The sequence below is a fragment of the Botrytis deweyae genome, assembly GCF_014898535.1.
Source record: "Botrytis deweyae strain B1 chromosome Unknown BDEW_004, whole genome shotgun sequence".
Classification (NCBI taxonomy): Eukaryota; Fungi; Ascomycota; class Leotiomycetes; order Helotiales; family Sclerotiniaceae; genus Botrytis; species Botrytis deweyae.
Window position 1 is genome coordinate 1,968,555 of NW_024066211.1, and position 23,671 is coordinate 1,992,225.

Genomic DNA, 23,671 nt, shown 5'->3' on the forward strand with positions numbered 1-23,671 from the left:
ATCTAGCTACCCCTTCCAGCCATCGAGAGGTGGAACTACCAGTAGCTATTGTATGAACCGACGGGATACTTCTCATTTTTGAATTTTCTTAGCATATTCATTCTTTGGTCTTAAGATATCGGAATTTATTATTCTATTTTTCGGTCTATGATACTTCATGATTGCAATTTTTAAACGATTCGAACGGGTATTTTAAAAGATGTCGATAAGTCGATTTTTGTAGTGTCCAGTGTCCTGTCGCTTTGCATGCCCGATAGTGGACACGGGTTCGTGATGTCTATGATTTACTTGTAGATGTTTTTCATGGTTTTTGAGTGAGAGACTGTATATGTGTTGAAGATCCGTTGTGAGGCTGATATACCTGATGAATGATGGCGTGAAAAGATGGTTTTGGTGGATTGGTGGAAACTTTTTGATGTTGGGTTTGGAGATTGTTGGAATGGGAAGAGGGCAGGGAGTATGTGGTATTTTTTGGTGGTTATCTAAATCAGTATGCTACTGTTATGGTGAGTTGAGGATGGTAGTTAGGATGGTAGTTGGAACGACAGTAGTCAGGAAGGCATGTGTGATGTGACTTGTTAATTCACAAGTGAAATATCGGTAGCCAAATCGGTTCTGTGCCTGGCGCTAATTTAGTAAGATTACATTGTTAAAGTTAACCTGCTCTAATAAGAATACCTAGGTACTTTTCTTTGTTCGGTTATTATCAGACGAGCGATGAAGACTGAGAAAGGGTTGAGAACAACAACATCTAACAAAGTAGTCTCTGCTCCTTTATCTTTCAAGGGAATAAAGATTATCTCGGACGAATCCTTTGTTATTACAAGGTATTGTTCACTCAAAGTCACTAACTATATCATAAAGAAAGATGGGCAAAATATTGTTGGGTTTTATATATAATTAGATTTAGGAAATGTGTCAATTCAAATGGTGAGGGCCAGCCTCGAGCTACATTTCTCTTCAGCACTTACTTACTGTTTCACGCTGATATGTGTGTACATGTCCTCTACCACCATAACCGAGAACGCTCATTCCATGTCAACATCTTCCTCGCACTGAGTCCAGAAGTCAGCTCCTAGAACTTGGTCCGCGGCTGTAATTGCAGATTGGTATTGGGCGGCTTTAGCGCGGTCTTCTTCAGCCCATTTTTGTTTCAATGGAGCCATCATTTCTTCGACTTCTTGTTGCCATTCTAAAGGCATTTCTATGTCGGTGTCGTCCGGTGCTAGTGAGAACAACATGAAAGGTAGGATAAATGGATTTTCGTTTTGTATTTTCTGAGCGGCTTCCTCGGCAGCAAGATGATTAGCTGCTTCGCGTGCTATTTTGGCTGCCTTGCGTGCTTCTCTGCGTGCTTTTATACCTACTTCGCGTTCTAATTTAGCTTCTTTACGTGCTATTTCAGCTGCTACACGAGCTTCTTGAATGTGTCTCCATTGTTCTTCGATGGATTGACTGGTATATTCTCTGATAGGCCATGGGTCCTGCGCAAAAGCAACACCACCAAGGTGATGCTTTACCTGCTCAATTGTCATTTGATACATGGCTGCTCTAGGATTTATAGTCACCTCCTTTCCATCGGCTGTGTGCATCGTGATGCTGTTAAGATAAGCCGACTCGCTATGGCACCAAAGAGGGGGTTCTGCTACTTCTGTTGACATATTTGCGGTGATCGATTGGGCTGTGAAGTGTGTATTTGAAGCTTTTATCTTGCTAAATATAATAGCTGTGTAGGTAATTGCTTCTGAAAGTTGTTTGGATATGGTGAAATATTCAAGAGACACATATTAGCCAGCCATTTAAATGTCTAGCATGCATATCGTTTCTACATTGTTCTCACAGAAAAGTTTCACCGTTGTTCAAAAGTGATTCCTCAAAGTGGCGAACAAAGTCGGAACAGAATCTAGTCTCATAGCAAAGTACAGTACAGGTACAGCTTTTGCTGAAAGAGAAGAACTTTGCCATTAACGATGCAGATGAATCTGTTAGATTTATCAATGAGCTCGCTGGAAGAATTATCCGGGTATTATTAGTTCATCAAAAGCTGGTCAGATTAGGCAGAGTGTATGCATTGAAAAACGCTGTTTATATTTTATCTGATGCACCATGATATCCTCGCGTCGCTAGTTTTTCTGACACATGTCTTTGTAGGATATTACAGATATGCTTATCTTCAACTGATATTGCATCCATCGTGATACTTGAAAGATCTTTCCAACCATGGATTGTTGACCGAAAATGATTGTCAGAAATCTCCATAAAGGCTTGGAAAGCGAGAAATAAACGTTAGCATACCATCAGATTAAAAAACCCCATTTATTGGCGGCCCCCCTCTTTCCTCCCGAGCTCATGGAACGAAAATGGGCTTTGATCATGTTGTATGCTTCCTCTTCATCCTCATCAATGATTTTCTTTTTGGGGAGTTTATTCTCAACAACAGTTGTTGTAATATCAGACTCGGCGACGTCAGACTTGACGGTATCTGGTTTCTGAAAATGACCGCGAAGGTTGGAGAATACATCATTGTAAATTTCATTCATGTCTGTGTCCTTTAATTCGACCTTGGTATTCGTGGTTTCTGTTGTTGGAGAGTCGACGGTCCTCTCTACTGTCAATCCTTCCATTGTCTTGACTAAATCTTCTGCAGTTTCATTCATCTTTGGCTTGGTTGCTGTGTTCTTTGTAATACCGTTGGTACGAACTCGTGCGCTGGTAGCGGATCTCTTTTGTTCCTCTCGAGTATCGATCGCTGATGGAGCCATGGTGAAGATAGTCTTGTCTGTGTTGGTATTTAGCAAAATCCCTTTTATTCGCTATCTGGTTTGCAGTCCAATAAGGAAGAACTTTAAGAAATTGTAAACTGAGACTTGAAACTGTCCAAAAATCTCAGTACCCTTGAACGTTGAAAACTTCTAATGCTGAACTTCTAATGCTGAACTTCTAATGCTTCGAAACACCCAAATAATTCAAGTGATCTCGGCGTCATTTAACAGGGAAGAATGTCAGAAAGTGGCTTACCTTTTCTTGTAGATTGTTTCTGCTGTCTTCTGGTTCGGAAATTCGAGTTATGATATTCGATGGTAATGAGGCTTCATGGAGATCAATAGATTGTTGAGTTTAGAATTGAGAAAGCGGGATTGACAAGAGAAAGGACTTTATATACTGTACAATTAGTATAAAAGCTACGTAATTGCATGCTTGGCATGTATTACTGCTGGGCTGAGTATATTCACTTCTTCATCTAATTTTCTATATCCCAATATCGCGTCATGTGCTAGTCTCTTGGATTTAAAAAAAGGCGCTTGGCCGAACTCGGAAGCTCGCTAACCTAAAAATAGTGTGGACTTTCACGCTTAAGTCGTACTATGAATGGCATTTAGGGCTAGACAGGTGAATTTGAACTTGCTTCTTTGTACTAGAACTACTACTTTTGATAATTGGTTTGAGCTATGAATGAAAACTCATGGAGTAGATATTGAGATATAAATTGGCCAACGAGTAAGAAGTGATTATTGCTCTTCCTTGCCCTCTCGAATCTTGTTCAAGAATCAAAGAGGTATCAGACAGTAGTTCTTGTGATATGAGCTGTCTTTAGTGAACCTTCACTTGATCATCATCTTTTTCCCTATTTTTCATCGGGAATGGTAAAATCCGGGGTATTTGGGTACATTTGCATGTGCTAAAGTTACCTGTGATATCACTAGCGAATCAGTTCTTGACCTAACACATATGATGAATCATGTGCTGTTGGAAATTAGTAGGTAGCTCTGTTCACGCGTGACTCGCCATATTACTTTCGGGTTAGGTACAGTCCACGGCAGTCATCTGTCTACGTTACTACACATTAGGTATACAATGGTTCAATGTAGCCACCTGAGTGAGAGTTTCATAAAAAATTAGGTCAGAAAGCTGTTCCTCTAGCAAATTTTCAGTGATTAAATAGACATAAAGTTGTAGCCTTGGAATTCGAGGTTGGGCTACCTAGCAAGTTGATTAGTATAGGAATGATATCCATTCTGCACTTCATGAGTTTAATATTACTATCGGATATCATTGTAGGGTTTCTACGTGCTTCTGGATGTTTCAGAAAATTCTTTCTTAGCTCTGTACTGTTAGCTTTGGGAACTCCAATGTTGCACGTCTAGAAATTCTGCCACCGCCTGTTCAAGTTTTAGATACTGCTAGTCCCAAAGTTTCTTTCCGTTGTGATAAACTCCGAAGTTATAACGTAAAGATATCAAATAATACCATTAAAATCTCCACTTATATGCTTTGATTTTCGAGGGAAGCAGTACAGCGACGTTCAGAGTATAAGATACACTTACAGAGCTAACAGATGTTCTAAATCACAAGTTTTGCGAAAGCTGATACCCATATTATTCCTTCGACCCTCCATTTCTGGCCAAGATGTTGATTCTACCGTCTCCTTCTTCCAATATATCCGTACCTAGCTGTGTGCATGACATCGAGTTTATCTTGACTCTGTGTCGTCATGAGTAGGAATACGAACCCCCCTTAATGGAGTGAAGGGCACATACCCATTCCAAATTGTGGTTTGCCGAGGAGGTAGAATAGTCGACTATTTCTCATAATAGTCGTTGAAGTTTGTACCTGCCGCCGTGACTGGCCCAGCTCTGCTTTGTATTACTAGTAACAAGTTATCTACAAAGAATCCCATAATTCCATAATGTAGTTGAGCAGGTCCCGTGTATGTACAGATGATTGCAAATATTACATCATGGCGGAAGCATAGAGTTCAGCCTGTTGATTCCATCATAAGTGATTATTTCATGATTTATTTCAGGTCACTGACCGTTAGTTTGCAAGTTGCGGTCCAGCAATCAACCTAAGTATTGATTGAGAGAGAAGATACAGGAATATGATGGAAAATAATGATCGACGGAGTGCATTGTAGATTACAGAACATTGATTAATTATATCTAGGGTCTAAATAGTATGAAATGGATGTACACTACAACCTAAACATCGCTATACCGCTAGATTCATTGCACGGTTGATTGTGTTCTATCTCGATATAATGTGTGTATATGAACTGGAAATGAAGGAGGCGGGAACCGTCACGGAAGGATGCATCTAAAGCTATTGGTCTCAGACTAGGGTCTCCAATAGTCTAGTTCGAGAACAATTGATATTCCATTCTTGAAACTCACTAGAACGATGAAATACTTCAACTTTTTGACAATGGTGAAATGTTTCTAGAAACTGCTAGTTTATATCTTATCTCTTGGCCCGAACTATCGGACACGTTCTAGAATGCATGCAGAAGGAGAAATGTGAGTGTACAACAATTCAAGGACGTATGCTAACAGTTCCTTGACGTGTAATGAAGAAGGAGTTATGCTGCTGCGCTTGCTCTTGCTATCATGGTAATCATGTTCTGGAAGATTTCGTGAATCTGTCAGTTCTAAAAAATGTCGTATGCGTAGATGTCAATCAAGATATAATTTGTGGAATCAAGAAAAAAACACTAACAATGAGAAGACCCCTATGAACCGGAACATTTTATCTATTAACAGTAACAAGATTGAAGGATCGAAATTGCGATTGATGTTCTGTTTTGTAAATGTTTTATGATAGTGGACGTTGTCATTCCACGTCTAGTTAGTAGGTTCATAGTCGCAAAATTTCTTTTGAATGATCATCGAACATTTTCAAAGCTCCTATCTCTTGACACCAGCTAGTGAAATCCTAAGTTCGACATCTATGTTGATAACAAGATGAAGTGAAACTTCTCAACTCGGGTCTAGTCTCCACATGCTTACCTAAGATATCGCAACTCTCTTGTAACAGACACTACACTCCAGTATTTCTTGATTTCTCAACAGCCGCAGTTAACCCAATGATGATATGTACTCTTTTCCTTACATACAATGTGTACTATCGGATTTCCCCTTCCACCAATCACTAATCTTCCCCTGCTTTCCAATTATTTATGCATTCCTTGCATCATCTTAGTCCGACTATGGATACGTGCATATATCTAATCCTTATATCTACTAGCTTCAATGCTATTCAAGTAAACATCCAATCATTAACTTTCCTCAAAAAGCTTGTCTTGAGAAGCTCAAGTCCAAGCTTCTTTCCTGCTTACAGGAACAAGAGAACAAGTGTGATGTGAAATTCTGGGGGTGAGTGTAAATGTAATCTTAGCCAGTAAGCGCCTCCTCTTTCCCCAGCTGAAGCTCCTGCTCCCCCCCCCCCCCAAGTTCGGGTTCTACAGGTTTCAATTCGCTTTCCATCTCATCTCTGTCAATTTTATACCTATCAAACAATCATCATATATTTGTATACTCAACCATATATCCATTGAAGTATTTTTGTCACAAAGCATCAAAATATATCAACTTCAATATGAGTACAAGAAAGAGAAAGGCTGAAGACGAGGAGCTCGTCGCTCTTCCCTCGGATGAGAGCGAAGAGGAAGAGGAGTAAGTGTTGCACCTCTCCTCGATTCATTGTTCCCGTATACCTCTCAATGGGCTCTATCCATGATATCTAGTTGTCAGCTGCGTGTTAGTTGATTGGACTATAAATGAGTTACATTTGGGCATTGTATTTTTCTTTGGTATCGATTTACCGATCATCGCATGGCTTGATTGGATATATTTGGTTGCTCACTCTTTCATTAATGAAACCGTAACTAATCGGCGCATTTTAACAGGTATGAAGACTCCGATGCCGAAGCCGCAGCAGCAGTATCTGCTGCGTCAGATGAGGACGATAGTGACGAGGACGAAGAAGGATTAGAAGAAGAGGAAGTTCAAGGTATGCGGCGCGATGCGACAAGTTGCAAAAATTCATCCTTCCATAGCCGTTAACTCTTGCAAACATGCTAACGAATACATTTATAGAAACGGCACCACCATCCAAAAAGCGCAAAGTCGTCACCAACGATGTATCTGTCGATGAGAATGAAATTGTTCCTATCGACGACGACGAAGATGGTGATGACAACGAAGCCGAAGCCGAAGCCGAAGCCGAGCCCGATGATGATGGAGTAGAAGATGAAGAAGATTCCGCTGCCGAGGATTCGGTTGGCGGCTCTGGACCTACCAGTAAAGCTGCTGAAATAAAGGGAGGAGTTGTTCCTGAAGAGGACAATCTGGATGAAGTTCCAGAAGCTGTTGCTGATGATGAAGATGATGAGTAGATAAGCTTGCTTATCGTCGTATCATTTTTACGATGCGCGGTGTATCCACCTCAACTTAGAGACCGTGCGGGATGCGAAATAAGAAATGAATGGATGAGATGAGTGATGGATTTTTGGGCGGAAATTTATGGGCAGCCGATGAACAACAGGAAGTTGGCAATCTGGTTGGTTTGGATAGATGTAATAGGCAACAAAAAAAGGGGCGGAGCGAAAATTGTTGTGTGGATGTAGTTGTTTTCTTTATTCTCTTGTTCTAAGTCGACCTAGTTCTTCAGAACTTCTATATATTCTCTTCTTAATCTCATCAAATGTCATAATGTCTCCATTGAAATTTTGGTCGTCAAGTCCATGCACTGGCGACATTTGAGCAAATGAGTACGAGCACCACGCATCGTTGGCGTATTCCTACCGCTGCAACCAGGTAGAGCGCCGATAGTACAGATAGATAGTTTTGGAGCCAAGTCGCACTTCTAGCCACTCGAAATAGCGGTATCCTACTTGCAATTTTAATTTGACCGCAATTGTAATTGTTAACATCCATTGTCAGCTACCTAATAACAATGTCTCTTCGTTTTAATTCAGGCGATGATTGAGCCCCGAGAAACGAGACCTATGTCGAGTAGGATGGAGCACCGAGAGATCAAATACACAAGCTATTTTCCACATTCGATATTAAACCCGGAATTGGTATCATCATACAATCCAAAGAAGATGTTTATGTTTTCAGTATATAATTTTATTTGAGCGATTTGATCTCCCGGGGTTTCCGCCCTGCTGAAGCCTGTTTGACCCCTTCATCTTAACCGAAATCTGAACCTACACCTCATTTCATCTCATCATCTCAATTAATGATGCTTTTCTTATTATATTCTTGTTTCCCTCAGTGATCTGTTGTCATTCATCATAGTTAGTGGACTCCACCATTGGTCAGCCAGGACATGCTTGAACCGACCCAGCAATTTCATTTATCGCTACCATCGTCCAAGCACATGGGAAATTTGCACCACTTGTACCACTATCGCTAGAGTGGAGAATTTAATCTTTACTACCGCGTTTTGTGTCTGTTTGATAGGGTTGTAGCCTGTGTGCACAGCGTGTCTAAACTTTAAAGACACGGCATGAAATGGTTTGGTGCCTCTTTTATGTTATTTATATTGCGAGGTAACTTTTAAGTGCTTAGCTTGATTACTCCTTCACGATACTCCGTTACCTGATAGCCACCGCAATTTGCACTCTTGGATTAAGAAGAGCATGCGAAGGGAACAGATTTTCATCCGAGACTACCAAATCTATCATGGATGACTATCTGTTTCAAATTTCCCCATGTTAGTAATCGAGAAAGTCCCTGCTGGATGCTAATGGCGTCGTTTTTATGCAAGACGGCCGAATACATCTGGTATCATTTCTTTTTTTTCCCATTCCGTGCTTTGGCTCCTCCCTCACTTGGGTCGGTGCCTGTATATCTTTTTTCCTTCCGTCTACTCCATCTATTGATCATAATTCCTTACGACCTGCTCGAGTAATAAAACATCGTATCGCATCATATGATTACCGCAGCGAATCTCCAATCATTTATTTCACTTCCTCTTGAGCTATTCAAAAGCCTATCAGGTCGTTTATCACAATCGATACAGGGATTTATAACCCTACGATTAAGATATAGATCGACAGTGAGAAGGAACCCTAGTCGAAACAGCGCCCCCCACGACTCTATATCCACCAATTCCATCTACCTGTTGATGTACCTGTGCTTTCACTACCCAACCAAACACTTTTTATTTGCTTAGAAAATCCTCATAAAAACTTTGACAACGACAATCTTTACTTCCTTTCAGCCAAAACGTACCCTGGCGGTTAGCAGACGTTGTTATTCTTAACATTCATTCATTCCCTGTCTTCTCCATCATTCTTTTCCTCTGTAACGATCGCTCACGTCACCACTTCTTTCGTGCTTCCTTCACAGTCCCCAGTTTTAGGGCAATTCCTCGATCCACAATCCCACCTGCCGTGTTCCACGGTTTGGCTGTCCTGTCTTTGTTGTTGTTTGAAGAAAACATAACTTTAAGAGGGGCTTTATTATCTCCTTGACCCGCACTCCCTTTTTCACCGAGTCTTTGACTTGGCCACATTACTTTCGGGATAGGGTTGATCTTAATCGTTGCTTTTTCCTCTTATTGCTCACTCACTGTTGGAAAATCATTTATCTCAATCGTTGACCGTTTCTCTATTTTTACCTGCTTGCTGCGCTCGCTCACTGACACATTTCATACTCTCGCTTTAAGGTTTTCTTATACGTTGTTTTCTTTTGTGTTTTTATATTTATGATTTATACTGATTGATACCTTCTTCGTACCTTCTATTTTCGTCGTTTGTCTATCACGAGTTACCTTGGGCACCCATTTTTTTTCATACGAACCTGTTGTCAGAGTTTGTGGAGGGATACCCACTCACCATTTGATTGAAAGAGTCAAAAGAAAGGCCGAATCCTTCCCGAAGATGCCTTTCACACGCCGTCTTTCCCAATTCTTTTCCTCATCACCTTCGTTGCCGCTGCCTGAGAAAGACATGCATACCGTTGATATCGATTCTTCTAAGCCTATTTCTTCACCACCTTCTATATCGGAAGAAGTCATTATTACGAGTACGATTACTGAGGAAAACGAGGACAACAAGGAGTCGAGTCATGTATCCGTTGAGCAGTTACCCCAATCAGCCAAAAGACCTCGACGAAAAACGATAAGAAAAATCTTCCGTAGATTCTCTTTTCAGTCACTTCCTAAAGACTCTACACCTGCATCTCGTAACTTATCGCAAGTTCACCATGTCTTTATGGTGGAAACCCCACCGAATTTACCTGCTCTCACAACCACAACTGATGTCCCACCTCTCGACATGCATGAACCAATAGATTACACCAGAATTCAGATCTCCTCCCTTCCTTTTCCTTTTCCCGAACTTGCATCGCCTCTTCGAAAATCTCTCAATGCCGACCAAAAGCTCAATTGCTCCGATTCCGGTTACTTTTCTCTAGCCTGTACCTCTTCATCATCCCTATCGCCTGCCCTTCCATCACTAACTTTACATCTCATCCGCCGCATCAATAAAGCTATACTCTTACTCGAATATCAAGAATTGTTGACTACACGTTTCTCAACGAACTTGGCCTTCTTATTTGGTAAAAAAGAGATGGCAATATGGCGGACAAGAAAGTTGAATGATGATACTAAGGAATTAATAATTATTACATTGACAAAGTTGAGGGAATTGGTTGGAAAAACCATGGTTCATAAGATGGGATTGGTGAGGAGAAGCAGAAGTGTGTTGGGAGAGGCTGTGGAAGCTATTATCTCAAGTCGAAGACGGGATTCTGGTGTGGAGACGGAGACGCCAACTGAGGAAACACCCTCGGAAACCCATTCGGAAACCCCTTTGGAAAGTCCTTCGGAAACAATCGAGCCAGCACTCAGCCCTGAAATTATTGGAACTTCGAGAACCCAGACGAAACTAGAAGTCCAGGCTAAAATGAGAGAAGCTTTACAAATTCTTAGAGATGATATTGGAATGCAAAGGAGATTAGATGAAGTTCTCAGAGCGGGAATCGTAGGGAGTTGTGGGGATGAAAGATTAATGATGGGGTTGCCGAGTAGAAGTGAGAGACTTTGTCTAAGGAGGTTTGTGGGATTTGTGGAGGGAAGAGTGACCGAGCTCGGTGGTGCTTATGCGAGGGTTGAGAAGGCTGTTGGCGGACTAGAAAGATCGGGATACGAAAAAGTGGTGATCAAATAAAGGATCGGAGTTGTAATAAGAGGAAATGGGGGGACAGACAAGCAATATATCTGGAATGTTGATTTCGGGTCAAATGGGAATGAAAATTGTCATTTCGCTTGCCGGCCGATAACGAAATCACATATTTCTGGGGGTCAGTAGGCCATGGAATACCACAGGTCTTGGGCAGAGAATCTCGCTAGGGAGGAGTAAATAGACGAGAAGGAAGAGGCAGGTACTCCTGGTTACACGGAACAGGCGCATGCTTAGAAAGCTTTGAATACTTATGGATGGTTTAGGTAATGATATGGAGTTTAATGAGTGGGATCACTGGGATTGGTCTATAGATACGAAGCGGCGAGTCAATGGTATCTTTGCATATATGGGAGTGGTAGAAGCTGGAAGCGGATGGGATGGGATAGAATTGGAATATTAGAAAATTACAAAGAGCCACTTCTTAACAACAATGGTATATTTTCCAAAAACAATTTGGTGAGCGAGACGGAGGGGCTCACAGTATTTTGTCTTGCGTCATTCTCGTGTCCCAGGTCTATTATCCTTGATCCTCTAAGTGGAGTTCCGATCAGGAGCCACTTCTCGTATTAAGTGAAATGTTTTTCTCCACCCCCTCATTCTCCACTATCCAGAAAGGCTTGGCTACACCGTATGGATAAATGGAAAAGTCATTCTTGACCGGCGCTATGAACTTCTTGTTTTGAACACATCTTTAGTTTCTTGGATTTTAAGAGTGTTGTCGTCAATGGGTAAGTCGCAGGTTCCCACTTGTTCTTTTGAATTTTGGCAATTCTTCACGGCGTGTGTCGATGTTGAGCCGGCAAAATACTCGGGCATGAGAGAAGTTGTGTTGACGTTTTTGTATGCTATCACTGTCGATTCTGAGATTTGTTGATGGGGCATAGTAAGATTTAGAGAAAAAACATATTTTAAGACGATTTTAAGAAGAAACCCCTAATACTCAAGGATAGAATTGCAGAATTTCCTCGTTCGACATGGGTTAGGTCTTGGTAGAACAGAGGTGAGAAGTTCCTTGGATCGTGTCGACGCCAATTCCCTCGGGTTAGGAGCGCAGGAATAGGATGGATTGGTATGGCGTGGTTTTATGCTTGAAGCAAAGAAGCAAGGAGGGAGGACTAAGGAGAGATAATTTGGGTTGATAAATGTCAGTTCATCGAGTCAAATGAACGAATTGTCTGTGTTTTGATCAGTCGATAAAGCTTGGTAACTAAGATTTGAAGGGACTTATTTACTTGAAACAAACACTCTTGCAAGAGGGTTTGTAAATTTTGGAGGGTATATTGTAAGGGTACACTTGAGTACACTACCGTAACTTAGAGAATAGGTGGAGATCATTATAGACTTTAATGACCTCAACGATCAGAAGAGCTTCGAGATCGGGCATCAAGTGCTGTCATGTCTGGAAGACATAGGAGATGACGGTATGGGATTGGACACCATATCAGGTGATAACCAAAGTTTTTATTGATGGTGAAAGTTGTAGCGATAGCAGTACCATTTGTCTAGACAGTAGAAATATACCTGGGAGCTAGTGGTTCCACAGAACCTGTCTTAAGGATTCATCTTTTTCAATATTAAAGATCCATATTGGAGTCAGAGGGTGATAAGTTTTCGAATTCTGGCTCTATTTCATGAGTTTATTGTTTCTCTTGTGCAAAAGTTTGAAGGCTGAGTTTAATGGTGAATGAACTCTATGGACTGATATTGATTCAACGATACATGGCCATTCATAGGAATTAATGCTAGCAAGAGGAAGAGTAAATAAGATGGCCAGTCAATCCAATGAGGTTACTATTCCTTGTTGAATTATAACTTACAAATAGCTCGAAGGCAGTGAATCCCATATTTACATTCACCACCACATGCATACCAAGGTACCCTCTCTGTGTATTCTTCTCGAGCCCCACTAGAACATCAACAAGCAGCGTATATATAAACTGCATTTAATGGGCGTTATGGAGGCAGAAAGAAACTGAATGGAAATATCAGGGGGTGACTATAATTGATGCCCTGCGGAAATTTCATTACGTTGGAGAGCACATTGAGATTGGTCTTGCAGGGAGACAGGTTTTAGAAAAAAGGGAAAGTTGAGGGAACCATGGGAATTTTTACTGTCATTAGTACAAATGATCTATTATTATGACTTAAGTCAAGCACATGGAGTCTATTGCTGTCATTGAATCACTTTGCAGGAGTCAAAATGATGATTGTGAGAAGTTTGAATGAATGAGATCATAGCAAAGGAACTAAGAACCTTGGTACTAATAATTTGTGCGATGAAAGATCTTCAAAGCATCAGAAAAAGTTCTTTGGATATCGGAGGTTTTGCAATAAATACAGTCAAGTTTTATGAGTTGTGGTGTCAAAAGTCTACATAGTGAATACTTGTGTCAATATCCGAAAAAGGAAAGTGGAGAAAGCTCATGGCCTTGTGACATTCACTGCAAAAGCCAATAGTAACAGTGCATGAGTTTTTTCCCTTGATCTTCCCCAGGGTATTCACTATCTAATCTATGAAGTATAAGACAAACAAACATCTTTATTGACTTTCCTATGATATATACCAATATGATATGTCTACAGCAGCTGTTACAGCTAGTGCTGGTGAATAAACAAAAAAAAAGACCATGTAAAGGATGCTGTAACAAGATCTGCAGAAACCAACAGCACTTACTCGAAAGACAGGGCTAAAAAGAACTGAAAAATCTAGCATGGCTAGTCCTTGGGACTTCCCGAGTGGTCAGATTCTATATAGTACGGCATAAAGTTCACCTTAGTGGCTTATAGAAACTCGCTTATCATCAATTAAATAACGGACTTATAATCAGACAGCACCAACGATCACCATTCCTTAACTCAAGAACAATGACATAGCCCAATACCAGGCGAGCACTTGAAATAAGAAATTTTCCCTCCACAAAATTTCACAACAATCATACAAAGGTTTCAGGAAGAATTCTGCCTCCTTCTCGAATTTGATAGCACGTTTCACACAGCTGCGTGAACTGTACATTGATCTTTAAGTACCTTTCGACCATCGGTTGGCTCATGATTGGTTTACATAAGTATTTGGGCTGTCGAACAAAACTTACCCAATTCTGGTAAGTTCCAGGCACTGTCTTTAAATTGTTACTGTAAGAGTCCACTTCTTCCTCTCATTACAGATTTATTCATGACTTCTTCTAACAAACATGCACACAAGCTTGAGATTTCAGGATATAATCGCCATGGTTAAACGGCTTTTCATTGATACTGATGATGTATGGTCGGAGTTAGGGGCGGACTTCAGGGAACTAAGAACCAAACAATGTAAATCACATGCTGGCTCAAGTCCCAATTCTCCCTTGCCAGCTTCTACCCCAAGCCCAACACCGCACCCTGATCCAATCGAAAGCGTTGCTTTCTCGTCGATAATAACGCATACCGATGACACACCTTTAGTCGACCTTTTCGATCTATCAAGGTCCCCCTCTCCACTTTCGACACTCAGCTCTGCCTCTACCGATATCTGCATGTTCGAAGAACCAGCTGAAATAGAGAGTATGATGGCCCCCAAGAACTATGTCATGAATTTTTGTACCATCAGATTCAGCAAGACGTACTATCTAGACTTCCAAATACCCCGGACACATCGCGACCCATACTTCGATCTTACCCAGGACCCAATTTTTTGGCCCGAGTTTTTTTACTACAATCACAACTATAATCACACTAAGAACGCTATTCCCTACATTCGACGCTGTCTCCGCTTGATGTACGAAAAGACTGGGGATGTGAGCAATGTGCTTGCTGCTCTTGTATTTGCTTGGACATACGACGATGATTCAGCAACTGCCGGCTTTTGGGCAAGGCTCTACGAACAGATTATGGCAATGTTGCCTTTCGAAAACGCAGCTGGCCAAGAGATCGTTTACATAGGAGGATTTGAGATGCCAGGCGGTGTAAGGATAGCCTGCTGGAACAAAGCGATGCAGGAGTTCTTCGAAGAGAAAGGTCATTTAGGCGAGTTTGTGTATTTTGCAGTCACTTCTAACCATGGGTTTGAATGGCTTCAAAGAAAGTCGGCAGAGGAAATATTGGAAAGGGAGCAGATGGAGAGTGAATGGGTAGTCGAGTTACCAAGAAACGAATACTATTGTTAAGCAGTTTGGAGGATGATGGGGCTGCGCTTGGATACAATTAGTGTTCAATGTGGTGGAGTATTCAAATATCATGGTAAACGGAATGATGAGAAAAATCACTGAAACACGTGGGTTAGATCATCCGATTTTCATAGTATACTGCTAAGGTCTATATTACTTGCATGACCCGAATCTTCATTGAATTCGATATAAATTTATTTTCGTGATGCTATATTGGGAAGATAAGACGGAACTTTGAACTGGTGCAGGTAAAACAATGTTGAAGTCTCTTCAAAATACAGGTTAGATATACCATGACATATGTATAATGTACGCATCGACAATCAAGCGTCAGCGTGTTTCATTTCAATTCTGCAACTTTATCCCTCCAGTAACCTGTCAACTCTTTTCAGAAGGAAAGATAGAAAACAAGCAGATTAGAGAAGCAGGTGTCCGGTTGTTGATGTTAATAGCGATCTAATTCAACGATCAATTCCGGCTTCAGACACTGGTCTGGTGTTGTTAGGAAAGCCATAGGGGATCGAGCTGGAAAGATACTACTAGTTACTGTATGAAGTACGTAAACAAACTCGGTTTTTGGCATATGAGGTACCCTCACGTGGACAAAGACCAGAACGATTGTGTTTGAGTATGTAGTAAAAAGTTCCAGTCACAACGATCTTGCTCATTAGTGAAATGTAGAGACGATCTGATGTTCATTTGTCCGAATTCTTCGACCGAATGATAAATTACTAAATCTCTCCCCTTCACTCGAGCTCATGGTCCAGAATTCAAAAGGGTGACCTTGATAGCAAATCGGATTACTTGCTTAGTTACCCAGATAGATATCGAGGTGAACATCTAACTAGTCCTCCACCGCTTGGTGGTGGAAAGACATTTGAGATTTGTCTTGCAGGGAAAGCATTCAATGATCAACGGCAATTCATGCATGTAACTGGCATTCATCCGATGTCATAGGTTGTGTTTTGAAAGTCGTCATTAAAGCTCTAGTGGACCGGGTTGCGGTAATATTTGACGTTATATCGAGTTATGTCTAACATGATAAGTGCGGTGTATCGGTGAGCTTATCAAAATTTAGCGCCGGGGAATTTGGCTTAGCCCGTCAATGTTTAAATTTACTTTTGTAGTCACCGAAATACGAAATACTTCAAAAGCTCATAAATTGACAGCCTTTTTCTTTTCTTTGCTATTGCTAGATGTTTTACCTCAAAATTCTATGGTAAGTAGTATAGCGACAAGGGTAGTTACCATGATTGCTTCAAGGGGCTTGGAAGGGCCCGCACAGCAATCGTGAACGGCACACATCTTTCCAGGATAATGTATATCAAAGTCACACAGTTGGCCAGCTTGGTGGAATCCTTCATCCAAGCATTTATCAATTGACAAAGATTCCACTCGGAAAGTTATGCCGATGGATTTTCTTCCCGTTGACCTCAATGTCTTCGTGAAATAGTTGCCATCGTTATCGTGATTTTCCACAAGGGTGGGCGCAGTTTGAGGTTAAGGCTGATTTCATATGTAAGCTGCAGGGCCTTTCATCACACATCTGAAAGGCTATTGGATATGTTCTTGTTCCATCCTTGTCGTCATTCTATCTTATGGGTCTTGGGGCTCAGCTTGTATTTCTTGCAGTGTTCCTGAACATGGCGAGAGAATAAGCATGCAGTGCAACCTCCACCACTCTTTCTACTAATATTCTGCATGTTCTACAATTTCGTTTGTCGCAGTATTCAATGAATATCTCTATTCTAGCTGGAGTTCGCCATTGCGATAAGTTCTCCCATAATGGATCCTGTTACTGTTCTCGGTGTCGCGGCATCGGCCCTGCAGATTGCTCAATTCATTGGGTCCACGATTCAAGGCCTCCACACTCTGCGGGGAAAGTTTAAAGATGCAGATATAACGATTCGTCTCATAATCAGTAAACTTTCCACCATAAAAGCTGCCGTTTTCCAAATTAGAGATTGGGCGGAATTCAACTCGCATGATTCCCCAAAGGAAAGACAGTTCATGGATGGACTTCATGTCGCACTCGATGGATGTCAGGCTGCGATTGATGTACTTTCCGAAGAAGTCAAGGATCTCACAGTGGCTACGAGGGACTCAAATGATGGAATGCCAATTGTACTCGGGGTCAGAGGGAAAGTGGCAGCAGTATGGAGCGAGGATACCATGAAGGCTCATGAAGATAGATTACATGGCCAAGTGCAGGCATTACAACTTCTTCTCATGGCAGGACAATGGTAAGACCACGATCGTCAAACTTTTAATATTCTAGCTAATATGCTCATTCCAATAGTCGTGATGCAGTAACTCAAAAGTCTCTATTGGCACTCAAAGAGAACCGAAGATTGATACAAAAAGTTGCGGACGATACGAAATCACTACGTGAGAGTTCAGCCGGATCACAAGTTTCGAGAAGTGCACGTCAATCTATATTGGGGAGTAGTATTGGTGGAACGGTCTTTGAATTTGATGGCACACTACAAGATTCTCGACCATACAACAATATTGATTCACTGAGGGGAACTCGAGCTCTCGCACAAACAAAAAATCGGCTTCCAGAAACAAACATTACTGCGGCGACTGACGAAGGCTATGAAACAGGAATCACGCTGTCTGAGCCACGATCTCCAGTATCGTTGAGCCATCGCCCCAGTTTGGACAATCGCCCCTACCTTGGTCAAACAAATCTTTTACCGGATTTCAATAATTTCAACATATATCGTAGTCGCAGCGTTGCGTCGGATTCTGCCAAGTCAGAGCCTATGGTCAAGAGATGGTTGTCCTCATCTTCTTCTTCCGGAGAATCATTACCACAAGAAGATAAATTAGATGGTTCTCGAAGGAAGAGATTCTGGCCTAGTCGACTTGGAAAGCTTAACACTTTTAGTGCCGCTAGTTTATTATCAAGCCCCGATCGGGTGAAGTCCGCCAGCCCCAGTTTCCCTACTGTTAATCGATTGAAACGAGGACAAGACATAAACTTCAAACAAAGCATTGATTTTAGCTCACCAAATGGACTCCAAACGCCTACTATTGTCCGAGCAGCCCAAGCAGGATCTAGTGTAGAAATCCAGGCTTTGTTGTCGAATGGAGGTAACATAGAAGCCTATCATGGTGGCACCAAAAGAACTGCTCTCGCAGTCGCTTCCCATTGCGGCAATACTGAATTAGTCGATCTTCTTCTTCAATTCAATGCAGATTTGACTACTCGAGATGTCAATCTAGACACTCCTTTACATCTAGCAGCATCTCGAGATCACTACTCCACTTTACAATTACTACTCCATGAAGACATTGACATAGAATCGAAAAATAAAGACGGATGGTCTCCTTTGTGGGCAGCTGCATACAATGGGCACGTCAAATCTGTCGAGCTATTGGCAAAGAGAGGTGCAAAAATCAACTCGAGATCCAATGATCAATGCACAGCTCTGCATGCAGCAGCGAAGAAGGGAGACAAGCAGATGGTCGAAATTCTACTTCGTAACGGCGCTGACATGGAAGCCAGAGATAATCAATTCATGACTGCATTACATTATGCTTGTGAGAATGGTCACCAAAATGTGGTTGACTACTTATTCCAGAAAGGCGCGAACATTGAAGTCCCGGGCAACAATTCCAAAACCCCACTTCTTTGCGCATCTGCAACAGGTCAATTACAGATAGTAGAATTTCTCTCGAAGAGAAAGGTTAACCCGAAGAGCATCGATGAAAAGAGGGCCAATGCTCTACACTATGCTGCTCGCAACGGTCATGTTGAAGTAGTGAACTACCTGCTCGAATGGAAACTGTCAATATATGAAAGTGATATTGATGGGCTTACACCGCTTCATCTTGCTGTCATCGGCCAACATTTTGGCGTTGTTGAGTTGCTACTTCGAAGAAAAGCAAGCTTAGACCGCTGGTGCAGAGAAGGTCGAACGCCGCTTCATTATGCCTGCGGGTCCGACAGTCCCGATATTGTGAGTCTACTGCTCAGTGCTGGGGCAAATGCCGAGGAAGAGACTAAGGGCGAGAGTCGACGGCCAATTCATATTGCGGCTGCGAAGGGATCGGTGCATATTGTAGAGATTCTCCATAGCAAAGGAATTGCGATTGATCAGCGGGACTCTGGTGGTGATCGACCACTTTGCATTGCTTGTCGCCAAGGGCATGTCCAAATTGTGGAGAAGTTATTGTCGTACAATGAGCCTCTCAGAATGCGTTTCAGAGATCGACCGAATAAAGACTCGCCTTTGTGTATTGCTGCTAAAGCTGGCCATCTCGATCTTGTGAAACTGCTTATGAAGAAGGGCGCATCTGTTAAGGAGCGTGATGAGTTCGGTTATATACCTTTAAGATATGCTGCTTACTATGGGCACCCGGAAGTTTTAGAAATACTCATGGAAGCAGGCGCAGAGCTTTATGACGAAGGCGAAGACTCGCACGGCTGGGGATTCTTATTGATGCCTGCAACAATTGGGTTTTCTGACACCACTGATATATCAGAAGATCGTAAACACCGCGTTCGCAAGCTGCTTGATGAGATGGAGAGACGTTATCATGAGCGTGAGGACAGTAAAGACAATGAATACAGATCAGGTACTGCAGCGGAGCTCGGCCGTGGGCAGAAGGGTACCGTATACAGAAGCGATTCATCGATTCCGCGGCAGGAGCTTGGGGGGTCTGTATTCAGGGGCCTCAGGCCCATTGAGCTAAGTGGAGCTGATGTTCGACTTCAAAACACCTCAGAGTTCTCGCCAGGCCCACTTCTTTCTCCACGCCAAGATGATGGAGGCGCTGAAAGAAGCAAGCATCAAGTTTCCCCACTTGTGACCGAATCTGCAAATACGACTACACCCAAGCTCGAAGCTCCTATTAATATCCCACAAGTTCCCTCAGAAAACCTTTATCCTCAACCCACAGTTTCTAAAGATGTTGCTGCGCTCATTGCACAAAGGCAAGCAGAGATACTGCAGTTGCAACAATACCTTACACCCGAACAAAGTACAACGGAGACAGTATTACCCTCCGAAAGTCCACATCAAATCTTCTATGAAATGTCCGCGGACTGAGATGAATTCATTCTTTTGATACGATTAATATGTTGCACACGTCCCAAGGAAATTAGATATAACGTACTTTTTCCAGCAAAGCGTTTTTCGTGGTATGAAACATAATGTCTATAACTTTATCACATGCTCCGTTCAAGCATTTAAGACAGACACAGGTCTGACGTAGGTCCCTGCATGGCAAAATCGGGAGGGGATGTCATTGAGACCCACCAGGCCTTCCCTAGAAAAGTCAAAGAATTCCGAGGTGTATGCATGGGTGTCGTGATTTCTTCCAGAATGATTGACTCATAATGCTAGTACTACTATACTAGTCATGTGGAAATCACGCAGAATCATTCTCAACTCATCCGACATCCCGCAAACTAGCATTACTGACTCGTAATAAATGAAAAGTATTCGGACCCGACAGCATAAAGCAGCTGTACAATGTCATTATCATACTATCTGAATTTTCAATTTAACCGGCCGGGCATCTCCGGCAACACCCCATAGGGTCTTCGTTCTACCTCCGCTGAAAGAACATTGCAGAATGAAATTCTACATCACCAACATTTATATTACCGACATGAAGAAAAAATTGCCGCTAATTATCGGAAGCTTTTTTCAGGGATTTGAAATCTGACACATGTTTTTTGCGTTTCATTAGTCTGATTCGCTTACATCTTGGCAGTCCACTGAATGAGTTGTCTGTTTTTAGAATCGCATGATTTATCGTCTCATAATTATTTCAGACAATCTTACAGTCAACGAATTCCATACGATTTCAATTATCGGAATCTACTTGTGCATATTTTATCTTGACATTGATTTACTTTTGTTAAGCGTACCGTGATGTAATATTGAAGTATCTGTGCGATGGTATGATGTTAGACAGGGGAATTCGGCAGAGAAGCCTGTGCTGTGCATATTCAAGCTTGACAATTGATGCATTTACAATGGTTTGATATTTATTCTCAATACATATTTGCCCCAGAATTTCTTTACTAAATCTCTGTTTTCCTCTGGTTTCAATCCTTTTGCAAGATTAAATTACACTTCAATTATCAACAATGACCACAACTGTAAACAGCGCACCACTTAGAGTTATCATCATCGGTGGTGGACTAAGTGGCTTAACATTAGGACAACTTCTTGCAGATGTGCCGAGTATCAAAGTCACGCTCTATGAGCGTAGCAGAGGTCCAACCGACAGGCTCTCTGGATATCGTGTTATGTTATCTTCATTTGTTCTCCGAAATCTTAAGGGAAAACTGCAGCATGATGTGTGGCAGGAGATTGCGCCTAGTATTGGTATTCAGCCTGGTGGGGGCCAGGAGATGAACTTTGTGAAAAGCAATGGCGATCCGATATTCACGTGGCTGCCAGAGGAAATACAAGATCAGTTTTCTGTATCGCGCTGGCGCCTTCGGGAAGGACTATTGCATTGGAGCGAATCTTTCGCGCGTTTCGGGAAGAAGTTCGACAGATATGAGAAATTACCAAATGGAGTAGTAAGAGTACATTTCACAGATGGATCGATAGACGAATGCGATTTATTAGTTGGCGCAGATGGTATCAATTCTCAAGTCAGAAAGCAAATGTTTCCGCTCTCTAAAATACGACCCACGGACGTCACAGTCATATATTTCAAAATCCCATTGACAAGGGAAACATTCAAATTAGCAGGCTCGCATAGTGGTGTCATGGTACAGTCTCTCCAAGCCTCTAAAAAGCACCTTCCTACAGAGTACTAACCCGAACACAGGCCTTTTGTCCTGGAAATCAGAATATATTGGTGCATTCTTGGCAGAACCCATTGAAGCCTTGGGCGACAGAATATACAGCGGATGAGATCGAGCCTTCTGAATCATTTATCATGTATGGTTATGGCAGCCCAGCGAGTGCCTTCATCAACCAGTCAAAACCGCCTGAGGAATTTACTCCCGTGGAACTGAAGACTGAGATCATTGCTCGTTCAAAAACTGATCGAAACGTACACCCCAACTTTTTACAATTGGCTGAGATGTGCTTGACAAGCACGGCGTATCTGCACATGGTGAAGAAGTGTGATTCGGTAAAGCCATGGGACTCAACTAGTGTAACGTTAATCGGGGATGCAGTCTTTAAGTACGTACCATTTACCTCCTGGCATTGGGAATGTCGGTGACATGTGACTAACATTGGATTCAAGCATTATGACTACCTTAGGGAAGGGCGCCAATTGTGCTCTTCTTGACGCTGTCTCTCTCGCAGAAACAATTTCACCTCTGGTATCTCCACCGTCAACATCACAAGACGAAAATATTCAGCTCACCTCAGAGAGTGTTCATGGACCTAAGCGCAAGCTAGCCAGCACAATGGAGCTTAGGCCAGCGCTCCGAGCGTTTGCAGTGGAGAATGTCAAACGTCGTCACCGGGAACGACAAAGAAGTGCATTCCTTCAGAATCTTGTATATTTCGGAGATAACAAGTTCAAAGAATACTGCAGAGAAAGAGTACTAAAGAATGCTTTGGGGTGGGTAGAAGGAACAAAAGGTAGAAAGAAGGAACTTTATGGCGCGAGAGGTGAGACGAGAGACGTCGGTGGATTATTATCGCCCAATGAAATACCGCATCATATTAGTGATGGAAAGCTTGACCGTGCAGACGAGGAATCAATTATAGAAAGGCAAAGCTTTCTAGAAAGAGGTTGGGGACTTGTAAGAGCCGATGAATTGGATTCGGAATGTGTGAGCGTCGCGTCAGCGTCAACGCGTGAGTCGAGGAGCACCAAGGCCTCTTCATCGGCAGTGAATTCGAGTGAGTGTTTGACGGGGAATAACGCCTAGGTTTGGGAGATAATAGGAGTTGTGTTTGGATTATATGCTGGTAGTATACCCATTTGTGGCGAATTGATGATATATAAGGACTGGGAAGGATTTTGGGATAGACTGGGCAGGAAAAACTCAAGGGAAATGTTGGTTTAGACGATCTTAGACGGCCTTTTTGTATTACATTATTTCTACTCAATTGATATATGTATACTGGGTACTCTGAGAAAAGAGCTGTGATCATAGGTTGCATGCAGCTTGTAGTATTGTAATATCTTTTCCCCGTTTTGCATTCCAAGTCTCTTTCTTTTTTTTTTCTTAACACATGCTCTTATGCAAAAAGCTTGCATCTCTGTCAGATGGTCAGCATGGGCATATCGTAGTTCTACAAGATGGAAATTCCACAATTTAGATTAAAACTGCCGGCTAAGGCGCATTTGAGACCGACATGTAAGATCATGGCAGGTCTAATCTTCCAATCTCTGTCTTCTTTGCCGAGATACATCGGAGTATAGCTCAATTGTTCCATGTCTTTGGTCTATTGGTACAGCCCATAGCATCAATCATCTTATTTCAATCGTTCCACATACTTACGGTTCTCTTTTCAACGATGTTCCATATTGATGATTGATTGTCGAACAGGGGATCATGGCCCGCGAACATCTCGAAAGAGGTGGTGTATGCGATCGCGTGCTGTAGATTTTCGCT

The 23,671-nt window shown here is 42.1% G+C and overlaps 7 protein-coding genes across 7 annotated transcripts; 5 read left to right on the plus strand and 2 right to left on the minus strand.

Annotated features, from left to right (window-relative positions):
- Positions 1-1,028: 1,028 nt before the first annotated feature.
- EAE98_002594 (uncharacterized protein) lies at positions 1,029-1,661 on the minus strand (the record flags this gene model as incomplete). Its single annotated transcript, XM_038950214.1, has 1 exon — positions 1,029-1,661. One exon carries the CDS (start codon positions 1,659-1,661, stop codon positions 1,029-1,031), a length of 633 nt encoding a protein of 210 aa, XP_038813953.1.
- Positions 1,662-2,297: 636 nt separating this feature from the next.
- On the minus strand, positions 2,298-2,762 carry EAE98_002595 (uncharacterized protein; the record flags this gene model as incomplete). The annotated part of the gene is made up of 1 exon (XM_038950215.1): positions 2,298-2,762. The coding sequence occupies one exon, from the start codon at positions 2,760-2,762 to the stop codon at positions 2,298-2,300; it is 465 nt and encodes a 154-aa protein (XP_038813954.1).
- A 3,610-nt stretch (positions 2,763-6,372) lies between these two features.
- EAE98_002596 (uncharacterized protein) lies at positions 6,373-7,171 on the plus strand (the record flags this gene model as incomplete). Its single annotated transcript, XM_038950216.1, has 3 exons — positions 6,373-6,449; positions 6,683-6,786; positions 6,873-7,171. 3 exons carry the CDS (start codon positions 6,373-6,375, stop codon positions 7,169-7,171), a joined length of 480 nt encoding a protein of 159 aa, XP_038813955.1.
- A 2,496-nt stretch (positions 7,172-9,667) lies between these two features.
- EAE98_002597 (uncharacterized protein) lies at positions 9,668-10,957 on the plus strand (the record flags this gene model as incomplete). The annotated part of the gene is made up of 1 exon (XM_038950217.1): positions 9,668-10,957. One exon carries the CDS (start codon positions 9,668-9,670, stop codon positions 10,955-10,957), a length of 1,290 nt encoding a protein of 429 aa, XP_038813956.1.
- A 3,206-nt stretch (positions 10,958-14,163) lies between these two features.
- EAE98_002598 (uncharacterized protein) lies at positions 14,164-15,114 on the plus strand (the record flags this gene model as incomplete). Its single annotated transcript, XM_038950218.1, has 1 exon — positions 14,164-15,114. One exon carries the CDS (start codon positions 14,164-14,166, stop codon positions 15,112-15,114), a length of 951 nt encoding a protein of 316 aa, XP_038813957.1.
- A 1,785-nt stretch (positions 15,115-16,899) lies between these two features.
- On the plus strand, positions 16,900-20,174 carry EAE98_002599 (uncharacterized protein; the record flags this gene model as incomplete). The annotated part of the gene is made up of 2 exons (XM_038950219.1): positions 16,900-17,357; positions 17,414-20,174. 2 exons carry the CDS (start codon positions 16,900-16,902, stop codon positions 20,172-20,174), a joined length of 3,219 nt encoding a protein of 1,072 aa, XP_038813958.1.
- Positions 20,175-21,223: 1,049 nt separating this feature from the next.
- On the plus strand, positions 21,224-22,981 carry EAE98_002600 (uncharacterized protein; the record flags this gene model as incomplete). The annotated part of the gene is made up of 3 exons (XM_038950220.1): positions 21,224-21,859; positions 21,919-22,280; positions 22,345-22,981. 3 exons carry the CDS (start codon positions 21,224-21,226, stop codon positions 22,979-22,981), a joined length of 1,635 nt encoding a protein of 544 aa, XP_038813959.1.
- Positions 22,982-23,671: the final 690 nt, after the last annotated feature.